Source organism: Ursus maritimus, unplaced genomic scaffold, assembly GCF_017311325.1.
Source record: "Ursus maritimus isolate PB19 unplaced genomic scaffold, ASM1731132v1 scaffold_3, whole genome shotgun sequence".
NCBI lineage: Eukaryota > Metazoa > Chordata > Mammalia > Carnivora > Ursidae > Ursus > Ursus maritimus.
In genome coordinates, this window is record NW_024425563.1 from 28,862,215 (window position 1) to 28,873,575 (window position 11,361).

Consider the following 11,361-nt stretch of genomic DNA (forward strand, 5'->3'; position numbering starts at 1 on the left):
ATGAAAAGAAACAGAAGCTAATCTTATTTCTGAGATAATTTTATTGCCTTAGCTCTTGGGCTTAGGCAATAAATGTCTTAAGTTTTAATATATATCATATAACTTAAATACTGTATTTACAAAATATATAACTTTTTTTAGCAAAATACTATACAAAATACTGTCTTCACACATTAGAAGGTGCTTTCCCTTACAACGTATGAGAGCCCTTTATGTTTTTACCTTTAATTTTCCCACCTGCTTTCAAGATCCCTCTCTTCCCCTATTATTTCCGAGCTGGGGTTTTAATAGTAGAAACTGGTCTACCATTAGACAGTGAAGCCAACTACACTGTATGTTGACTAACTTGAATTTAGATTAAAAAAAAAAAATGAAGCCAAAGGTAAAAAGACTGCTGTACATCTCTGAGATTTTTCTAGATAAATTCTCCTAGTTAAAAGGCACTTAAAATCCAAACCCCACGTTTTACTTTTAAACGTTTAGATTCTTCCCTTTTATCACTAAACATCTCTAGCAAACACTTTTTAGGGATACGGTATCACTTATGAAAATTATTTTTAATCGTCCTTCTTTTGAACTGCATATAAGGTAAGTAAGCACCCACCGCTTCTGTTAACTTTTCAGCATCTGTTTCTATGCACGAACTAAAATACTGAGAGGATAAATGAGATCATGTTTACTGCTCCTTGTTGCTGTAAGACGTGTCTTGTAAAAATGCCTACTATTCACCCACCACTATTGAGTTCCATGGCGGAGTTCCACAGTCCAGGATCTTATCCTGAGTACGGACCAGGTCTCCCCGCATGAAGGCTCCTTCCTGTTCCTTCTTGTGTAGGAGACAGATTATCTTCCTGGTATGTCGATATATATTTCTAAACGAGCAAAAGATGAACCCAAACCTTGTCAGCTCTGGCATCCCCCCCAAATGCACATGCTCAGTGTGGGGCTGGATGTCCATCAGGTAAAGGGAGCTCAGCGAGGGTTGCAGGGGCCTGGGCCTTCGGAGGCAGGAGTCCCCTTCGCCAGCCCTGCACGCTGAGAGGCCCCTGTGGGCGACACTCCCTCGTCTGGGGCTGCGGAGTGCTGCGCAAGGCCGGATGAGGGGCTACTTGCAAGTGTGGACGTCAGTCATGCTTTCGCACCGTCTGCAGCGCACGTAGCAGCACCAAATAAACTTGCACTCGCACCTCTCCACGTGCCTGACCACGTGGGTGTTGTAGCCTCGGCCACAGCAGAGGAGGTTGCAGCCGTCCGCGCCCTCCGACGTGCGGTTGCATTCTCTGCCTTGCGTGCCCGGGATCCCCAGTTTCTTGTCCTCTACGCAGTAATTGGGAGACTTATTAACGTAGAGCAGATCCTCCTTGCGAATCGGTATTTTCCTCTGATCTTTGTCTCTCCTGCGCATTTTCCTCTTTATTTTGTCTGAGATTTGGACACTGTTTTCATATTTATCCTTCAACAAATGGCCAATCTTTTCGAAAGAGGACATGGTTTTCCAGCACGTTTTCACAGCGCAGGAGCCGGAAACTCCGTGACAGCGGCAATCTACCGACATCAGCTTGGCGACGGCCTGAAACCAACCGGAATGGTATTAAATATCATTCACGACGGCTTTTACCCAACAACCGAAGCACGGCTCACCTCACCACTTCACTTTCTGGGTCTGTTTAGTCCTGCGTAAAAGTGATCGCTTTGCACGTAAAGGCTCCTTACGGTTGGTTCGGGTGTTCTGTCCCTCTCTTGACCGTGCAGAGCAAACGTTTCCGAGTCTAACTGAAAGTGGTGGACCAGGCGAATATGGTTATTGGGGATTATTTGAGGCAACGGAGGGAAACTACCTTTATTTCTACTTTTTGTTTGTTTGTTTAATTTTGGGTGCGAGGATGTTCACGCGTCCCTCCGGGTCCCTGACCCAACCACCTTGCTACTCAGAGTGTGTGGTTCCTGGACCGGCAGCACCAACATCGCTGGTGAGAAATGCAGACTCTTGGCTGCACTCCAGACCCACAGCATCAGAATCTGCATCTCAGTAAGATTCTCAGGTGACTTGTATGCACATCAAGATTTGAGAAACACTGGTAGGGCAGGCGCCCTGGGCACACACGTGCATAGAAGCTTCTGGGGAACTTTACACATAACCCGTGCTCTACTCCCTGAGAGTCTTATCTAATTGGCCGAGGTGGGGTCCAGGCAGCGACACGTCTATAAAGCTGCTCAGATGACTCTAATGGGCATCCAAGCAGGAGATCTATGGAATGGAGTGTTCTCAGGTTTGACCCCTGTAAAAGTCCCTTACGTTCATGTGGGCGTGCGGAGACCATGTTATCCTTTGGTCACAGACCACATGAGAAACCCTGACTAATCAACTTAAGTTGGTCAAAAGGAGAAGGGGCTGGAGAGTGTGGTCGCTCCCAGCACATTCTTCCCCTTTTCTGGAAAATTAATTCGAAACATATGTCCTATTCTTGATGGATCAGTAGCACCATCCTAACGTAGCAAAGGGATAATATATGTATGTAATTTTTCAATTCAAAGTGCTGAGTTTGGTTTATTCAGACTGAGGAAATAAATGAAATTACATGTATCTGTAAGAGCCCACTGCCTGGCACACAGTAGAGTCTGACTAAATGTCCCCTTTCCCGAAGAAGAGGGTACGGGAAGAGTTAAGAGAAAATTTTAGAAAGGGGCTGATAGCACAAAGGCAATATAGAGATTTCAAGAATTTCAGGGTTCTGATCTCTTACACACCAGGCTAGTCAGCACGGCTTCCTTCAATCCCCAGAGGATGGCAGACCAGATTAATAAATCGCCAGGACCAGCTCCAGCGTTGACGTTCTGTCAACATGCTGGCTAAAATGAAAAATTGATCTGTCCGTTCAATAACTTGGAAATTATGTGTGTAATCTCACCAAAGAAAGGAAAAACCTCACAGCTTAAATTCCACTTACAGTTCTTATCAAAACTATAAAATGACAGGGGTTTACGCTTTGCTATTTTATACTAAACCTGACACTGACATGTTTGTGGGATGTTATGTTTCCTAACAAATTAAAGGTTCTGAACCATCTAATGAGATAGAATATTTTGGACAATTTATAATATCTGCAACCTCGAGTGAGAGCATATGGTATTGATTTGTTCAATATTCGATACTTCTTATTAGTGTTTAAAATAATAAACAGAATAGTACTTAAGCCCTGTCCTTTATAAACAGAGCACATATGCTCTTTTTGAATTCACAAAACTGAGAAGCAAGTAGCTATGTCTATTTGTTATTAACACAGGGCAAAAGATACCTCTCAATGATATGAAAGCAATTTATAAAGCAGGGCACAAAAGCTTATTTGCTTAAATTTATGGCATTTGATATTCACAAAGACTTCAATTCTTTCGAATGTCTCCAGGCAAGTAAATGTTCAAATGAATGCAATCTGCCTACTTTTGTTCAGATTTTTAAAGGCTCGAAGGATATGAGAAAAAGAGAGCTCAGTTAATGCTAGGTAATAACAAAACAAATTGTCCAAAGAAAGCCAAAAATCGAAGAATGTCTGTTTATGTATTTAAACCTGATCAACATTCCTCACAGTCATCACTTAGTGATTTACAGCTGCCTCTCGCTCAGGATCTTACTGAGCGGCCGACTTTTTCTTTCATTAATCAGTTCGGATATCACGTATGGTGGTGCCACTTTGCAAAGCATGGAAGACAGAATAGATGCTCACGAAATACTTATGGAATGGTTAGTCCAGCTCCCTTGAACAATATAGCTCACTCTCTGTTGGTAATGTGAATTGGAAGGAAGAACTAAAACCACCTTTAACAAAAGAGTCACTGCCAGGAGAGTCAATGGTATGGGGAGACCTTGATCCCGCTGGCTCTCCTCCCACACCTCAGCCCGCGGCAATGCTGGTCCACAGAGTGAAACGTCACTTCACAGGTTTGAAGGATAAAAAGAGAGGCTGATTTTCAAATCTAATGATACCACCTGCTGAATGTGTATCAGAATTTTGGGAAGACTTTCTGCGAATAGGAAAACTAGAATCTTTTAAATACCTGGAGTTGATTATAAGTTTTCAGGGGTGATATTTTTAAGTTTTATTCTATTACCTTTCAATTCCATTATCTTTTTGTCTTTAACAGTAAGTATAAAAAATAGCATTTTTATCATCTATATATTTCATATTTTATCATATATATTTTATATTACATATATATTTTACCATATATATTATCATATATATAGTCTAGGATAGAAAGACAAATAAACTTCAAGGAGAAGAATTCCAATAACTTGACATGTAATTTAAATGATTATATCCCAGGGGCGCCTGGGTGACGCAGTCGTTAAGCGTCTGTCTTCGGCTCAGGGTGTGATCCCGGGGTTCTGGGATCGAGCCCCACATCAGGCTCCTCTGCTAGGATCCTGCTTCTTCCTCTCCCACTCCCCCTGCTTGTGTTCCCTCTCTCGCTGGCTATCTCTCTCTCTGTCAAATAAATAAATAAATAAAATCTTAAAAAAAAAAAAGATTATATCGCAAAAAAACTCTAAGGAAGAAACTTGGACAAATAAGGATCAAAATGAAGCAATGTAACTACCACCAGGAGAATTTGATGAAATGCAGAGTTCAAGGGCAGATCACACACACACACACACACACACACACACACCCCACGGTTTAACTGCAGAACTTAGTGTTTCTCAGAGCACCTTTTCCTAAATTATTTTACTTGGTTTAGTTTTATGGGAAGAAATGCCGTGCACACAGTAGGTCGTTAATGAGCACGTACTTACGTATTATTCCAATTTTACCAACAAATAAACATCATGGTTAAGACACTTGCCTTGCATCAGGCAAGTTGGTGATATATGATATAAAGTCTCCGTGTCCAGCAGGAGAATTTTAGTAGAACAGACAAAAATGAAAGTGGAAAATGGAGTATGTTTAAGGAAATTGCATGAACACTCCACAAAAAGGTATATTCTGGAGTTTTTCAGCTAGGATTCTTAATTACTGTCAAATAGCCATTCTGAGCTGCAGTGATAGCAGTCCTTTCCTGCTAACAGGAGAAGTAAAAGGATAGCAACCGTCTGAATAGCATGTGGTTATGAGAAAATTCTTTTCTCTACTCTAGTTGAGTTGTTAGGGTTTATAACGATATTAACAGAGGAATGTTTTGTGAACTATTGCAAACAGATGTGCACATTTTGGTGGAATATTTTTAAACTATGGGAGAGCAATTAGGAGGGTAGCATTTAATTTACTGGGCTCTTTGTGTTAAGTTTTGGTTTGATAAACTTCTAATGAACTGACATAAGAAAGATGTATCATTAATACTTCCCGTAAAAATAGAAACTGCTTGAAAAATGGGCTACGGAGTGACTGGTCCCACCATTTGACTCTGAGGTAACCCAGCAGGCAATGATTGTTTCCCCGTATTATTGCTTTATCCAAACTTTAGAGAAATGACCCAAAAAACTGTGGTGGGACATTTTGTTACGAGCAGTTCATTTTGTCAACTATCAGATGATCTGGTTAAGGTTTTAGGAAAACCGTGACATAAGGTGGGATGGTTGTATGCAGAATTCCTATTCAATCTCTGACCCATTTTGTCTCTTTCAGTCCAAAAATATATTTGAACCTGTTGAAAGGCAAAACAGTTATGTGTTGTTCAAGTACTTATAAATATTCTTGAAACAGGTCAATGAACATTTGGGGCTGGGCCCTTCCCACTTTTTTGAGTTACTCATCATAAAACAAATTATGGGGTAGGGAAACTTTAAAGTTTATGAGGTGGACATGGGAAGAATGGAAATATTTTAAGCACACCAAAAGAAATACCCATAAATATTCCAAGTCACATTATTCCCAGAAGTTCTGCCCCTGGAAGACATCACATCATTCTGGTAGCCAATCACCATTCAGCAACATTATTCTTGGAGTCATAACTTAAGGAATGGTGTCAGAAACCAAGTGGGAATCAGAGTACTTAAGGTCAGCGGTTAGAAAAATCATCTCTCCTGCTCACAGCACTACTAAGCGCCAGTACCCACATTTCTCTGAACGCTTTCCTACATTTTGAGTTTGGGATTTGGAGACCAGGCAAATCAACTCAATTGAATGCAGACCTTGCACTTTACCCAGAAGAATATGCCTATTAGATTAAAATCCTAATTGCCAATCTTAAAAATGGAGTTGGTTGTTCTTCATGTTAGATAATAGCCTGCAAACCTAGTTGGTTTTTGTTGTTGTGGTGGTGGTGCTGGTGGTGGTGGTGGTGGTGGTGGGGTTTTTTTTTGGCCACTAGTGGAAAGAAAAATACAAAAATGTTTGAGTTGTAATACTTCCTGAAAAAAGACCAACAAAAACACCAGTCCAGGTAATATTTTGTAGTATTTTAAGATTCCTTCTAGACCAATGAGGAACAAATAGATTCAGTAGAGAGAACTCTGAAATTTACACCAATTGTATCTATATGTACAGGCTGAATTGTTTTCTGCATAATTGGAATAATGGCAGAAACCCCAGTAATGTGAGAAGATTCTTTTTTTGCCAACACACACAGTGGATTAAAATTGATGCTAAAACAGTTGTATGTTTTTAATAAACTCAGAATATAAATAAGAGTTTAAGATCAAATAGTTACAGAGGCAAATACTGCTACCTAATTTGAAACAACACACAAGACAGAATAAAACTAAATAGCTGCCTAATGTTACTAATAAAAATACAGTTAGAATATTTCCGAGCCTCTCACAAGTTTGGGGATAACCTTTATTCAAGGGAATTAATTATGACATGAATTTCCAAGTTTTGTTTTCTAGTTAAATTTTTAAAAATCTCTACTAAATTATTTAAAGAATGACTAAAGAAGATTTAAGATCTAAATTGATAATCAATATTCATTTAATTGTTTTTTTGTTTTTAAAATATATTAATTTAACTTGTTTTAGTGTTTTTCTCTTTTTAACTCTAGAGTTTTAAAGAACATATGTTAAAAAATGTAAACGTAAATTTAACCCTCTTTTATAGTCATATGTTAGAAATAATTTTTAAAATCCTTTATTGGATAATATTTAAATTGAAGCAGGACCCCATTTGTTGAATTTTTTACATGCAAAACTTTAAGGAGAAGAGACACGTGCGTAACTATGGTACTAAACAAGAGTTACTTTAGTGTGATCAATTAAATTTTAAAATTTCTAAACAAAAATATGAAAAGCCTGCCTAGCTATTTACTGCCTTTCCTACTTTCTATTGTGCTATTTTAAATCAATATACAAATTGAATGGAAAATTCATATTTGAATTTGAAGTGTTATGGTGATAGTAACATTTATTGAGTTTTCTGTTTTTGTTTTATAAACCAGAGGGGTTAAGTAAAGAGAGCTCGCTGACACACTTGCACCTACTCTAAGTGGATTCCATTTTTTCACTTTCCGAAAATGTAAAACAAATGCAGCATATATCCTAAATATTCCTGACAGCTACTGCAACTTGTTATTTATTTCAGGAGATTGTGGCAGATTGCAGTGACTACTTTGGGACTTTTACAGGTTATTGGATACTTACAATAATATATGATATGTGCTGATATTCCTGTCCTGAAAAGATGATTACGACATAGAAAATGTATATTCATAAAAAAAGTTTTGACTGTTTTAGGAAAATCACTATGAATTGCCAAATAATTCAGCTATGTGGTAGAGCTCAAACTCTATTGTGTCGATATTCATTAAAATAAATATGTAAAAGGCAAATTAAGCTACAAATGTATTCCATTTTAAGAAAACACTACGAAAAACCAGAATTCATAAAAGAAGTTTTAGATGGTGGTTCTTCAAATTTGTCTACCCCTCAATCTTGAATATATATATTTAAATATCCATCCATTTGATAGATCTATAGTTTCTTTACACTTCTCTGCATTTATCGTGTTTTACAATGTACCTATATTACTTCATAATAAAATAACTAATTATCTTTAAAAAAACCCTTTGTTTTACCAAAATGTGAGTTAAAAGTTATGTATTCCCTGCTGTCTTAAAGAATGTTCGCTAGAGAATGTAAGGACAAACTGATAATGTGTTTGGGAGCCATTGCCCACTAAAAATAGATTTTAAAAGAATCAAAATTCAAATTCAGTCCCATTAGAAAGCCCCGTGCTATAGATCTTGAATTCTGGCTCTATCACTAACCAGCTCAGGGGATGGAACGAAATGACCCAAAAGGCACGCGTACATCTATTATTTTATAATCAGTGTTCTGGGCGGACAAAGTACAAAATCACCAAGACATTCTATGATAATTCAACGCATATCAGATGGAGAACTTAAACTAAATCAACGCAGAAGTAATACATATATAATAAACACACAAATATGTTCTACATATGGATGGCATATCTATTTCTTAGACTGCAGGTATATGTTTTTTAAATCATTTGGACAGATTCATTCAGAATTATTCATTCAGAATAATCCCAGTGTTATTTACTCAACGGCACCAGCTTTCATTCCATTTTCTAATACATACCTGCCTTCCAGCTTCGTTGTTGTGTAGGTTCATTGCTAACAGTACTTGGCTTTCTTTTCCTGTCGTGTTTTTGATGGGGAAATCTAGGAACTTTCTGCTGAACCACATGCCATACTGGACATCATCGGAGCAGCCCCCCCAGTGCCAGCCTTCGCTGGCCGAGCCGCCATTCTGTAAGGTGGTGTCGCAGGAACACTCGGTCATGTTGCCTGCACTGCACGACCTGGTCACAGAATGCACCAGGCCTGCAGCCATCACAGCATAAATAAATGCTGTTTCCTTGGTGCCTAGAACAAAACACAAATTGCTGAATGAAAGAGCCATGCCTCTGTCTGTTTATGGTTATAACAAAGCTTTCTGCTTATCCTCTTAGCAGGGAAGCAATTTTTCAATTGCTTTCAATGGATGCTTTAATGAGGACATATTTAGGAAGGACAATTTCGTATTGTTTTAGTCTTTACAAAAAGCAACGTTAATTTTCAGTATTTCACGTGGGGGGATTTTTATATATTGTGTATCATAAATTGTCCTCATGCCTTAGAATCATCTGTTTATTTTTAAAATTTGAAGTGTCTGCCCACACCTAGCTCAGCGCTTAATAGACAATAGAAGTTCAATAAATATGTGTTGAATTTAAAATCCTTTGCATGGATACAGCAAATGGTAACACAATGCCCCAAAGAGTCCAGATTACCTTTTTTTTTTTTAATTTCAAATGTGTTCTCATGAAACACACGCTGAAAAATTTGGTGTGATTTCTGTTTGTATAAATCATACATGTCGGAATGCAAATTAGAATTAAGCAAAGGCCAAAGTAATCAGTAGATGTTACAGTTTACTTTCATATCAAAGACTAGTTTTTTAAAGGATATTATAAATAACTATCACATATATTAATATGAAACAGTTAAATATTTTATATAGTACTAGCTAAACCTCTTGCAGGCTGAAAGGCAATGAGAGAATTGAAATGTCACCAGAAAAATAAAAAGAATTGTTATAGAAAATTATTGAATATATATTTAGCACACCTGCAATAACGTTTGAACTAAAATCTTTGCAAATTAAAGTACCATTAAAAAATTAGTAAAATGTACTAGAAGAGACTCAGCAGGTAACCTTTTCTCTTTTGAGATATTCAGATTGGAGTAGAATTGCATGCCCGTTGTCCAATAAACCTTTTCAACAGCTGATGTCTCTGCATTTCAGCAACTGAAAACTTTTCTTCTTTTTCTCCTCCCCCCCTCCTTTTCTCCCTCCTTCTTCTTCTTCTCCTCCTCCTCCTCCTCCTCCCTCTTCTCTCTCTTCCTTCTTCCTTCTTCTTCCTCCTTCTTTTTTCCTTCTTCCTTTTTCACTTCTTATTTCTTCTGCGGGGTCAGGGCTCCTTCGGAAGGGCGTGCCGCCCCTAACGCAGCGGGGCAAACGCAATGCTTTGGCGGCGATGCGTGGAGGGACCGGGTGGAGAAGGGTCAAAGTAGGAGGGAGAACGGAAACGAACGTGAAAAACAACAACGAATCTTTCGGCTCCCAGGTTCTAAAATTCTCTGAGTCTGCTGATACTCCTAGAGCAATCCCGGTTCCCTGTGCAAAGCTTTATCCCTACCGAGTCACTAGGCACGTGGAAGTGGAACTTTGTTTTACTGCAGCTTCCCGCGCCGCGGGTGTGCTCCGAGAAGGGAAGATACAGAAGGAAAAGAGAAAAGAGGGGACAGCCAAAGTAGTCGTGCTCGGTTAGCCGCACGTTGAGCTGCCCAGGACACTCCCTTTAAAAATCGCCATTATTCTGTCTACCCCGCGCTCCGCGGTGCCAACAAACGTGGGGCTTCGCTGCAATTAGCCCCTTGTCCAGGGCTCGGTGCGCAGCAGAGCTGCTTAAATCAAAGCAGATGCGGCGGCAGCATTCCCTGCTGCCGACATCATGTTTCTCCAGCTGGTCACCCACGTAGGGGGGCGCTACGGGGTCCGAGGGGTCGGCGGGGTGGAGTGTCCGACTTTTTCTGCAGCTCCCGCCCGGCGCCACGGGAAGGAGGAAGAGCTACAGCTCCTAGAGCCCCGCTCCGGACCTGGGGAGTCACCCCCCTCCAGGACCGCACCTGCACCCGGGTCTGCCTTCCGGCACCGCCAGTTCTTGTCCACTAAAGGACCTCTTTTGGGATTTCGAGAGCGACGGACCATGCAATCGTTACTTTATTTACTGTACTTGGAGGAGTTGTCGTCCTCCATCCCGCGCCATCCCGGAGGGTCCCGGGACTTACCACTGCTCAGCTCGTAGCCAAAAAGGGGGCTGGTGCCCGGCGGGGAGGCGGCGGTGACCAGGCAGTTCCATCTCTCGTGTCTGAACTGGCTCCTGCACTCCTGAATGCCCAGCCGCGCGCCCTCTCCGATGCTCGGCAGCAGGTACGGTTTCCTCTTGCACAGCTCCTTCTGGCGGCTGGTCAGCGGCAAGTTGGCGCAGCCCAGCTTCTCCGGAACCCCAAAGGAGGCGATGCCCAACCACCTGTAAGACACCGCCGCCCCTAGCGTGAGCCGCTCCCCAGCTCTCCTCTCCAATGCCAGCTGTTTTGCCGAAAATCGGGTCAGCAGTCCTAGGATCCCCGGCCCTGCTCCCCCGCTTCAGCTGAAAGTTCCCTGAGGCTGGGCACCCCTTTTGCCACAACCCCCGTGCGCCCCTGCTGCCCTCATACTCACATCCAATTTCCCTGGGCTCCGCACGGGAACAGCGCGAGCAGGGCTGCCCACAGCGCGCACAGGCGCGACAGTCCCAGGAGCGCCGCTCTGTCCATGGCCCCCGCATGGAGTCCCCCAGCCCCAGCCACTCCTCTGCTGCC

At 41.1% G+C, this 11,361-nt stretch overlaps 1 protein-coding gene across 1 annotated transcript; it reads right to left on the bottom strand.

Moving 5' to 3' along the window:
* Positions 1-1,068: 1,068 nt before the first annotated feature.
* On the bottom strand, positions 1,069-11,316 carry WNT16 (Wnt family member 16). The gene is made up of 4 exons (XM_008705812.2): positions 11,222-11,316; positions 10,789-11,030; positions 8,534-8,820; positions 1,069-1,570 (listed from the first exon to the last, which is right to left on the bottom strand). Exons 1-4 carry the CDS (start codon positions 11,314-11,316, stop codon positions 1,106-1,108), a joined length of 1,089 nt encoding a protein of 362 aa, XP_008704034.2. The 3' UTR covers positions 1,069-1,105.
* Between the last annotated feature and the right edge of the window lie 45 nt (positions 11,317-11,361).

Coding starts and splice junctions, on each gene's coding strand:
- WNT16 (XM_008705812.2), bottom strand. CDS start 11,316: ATGGACAGAGCGGCGCTCCTGGGACTGTCGCGCCTGTGCGCGCTGTGG. Junction 11,031..11,221: donor GGAGCCCAGGGAAATTGGAT/GTGAGTATGAGG, acceptor GGTGTCTTACAG/GTGGTTGGGCATCGCCTCCT. Junction 8,821..10,788: donor TGGCTACGAGCTGAGCAGTG/GTAAGTCCCGGG, acceptor GTTTTGTTCTAG/GCACCAAGGAAACAGCATTT.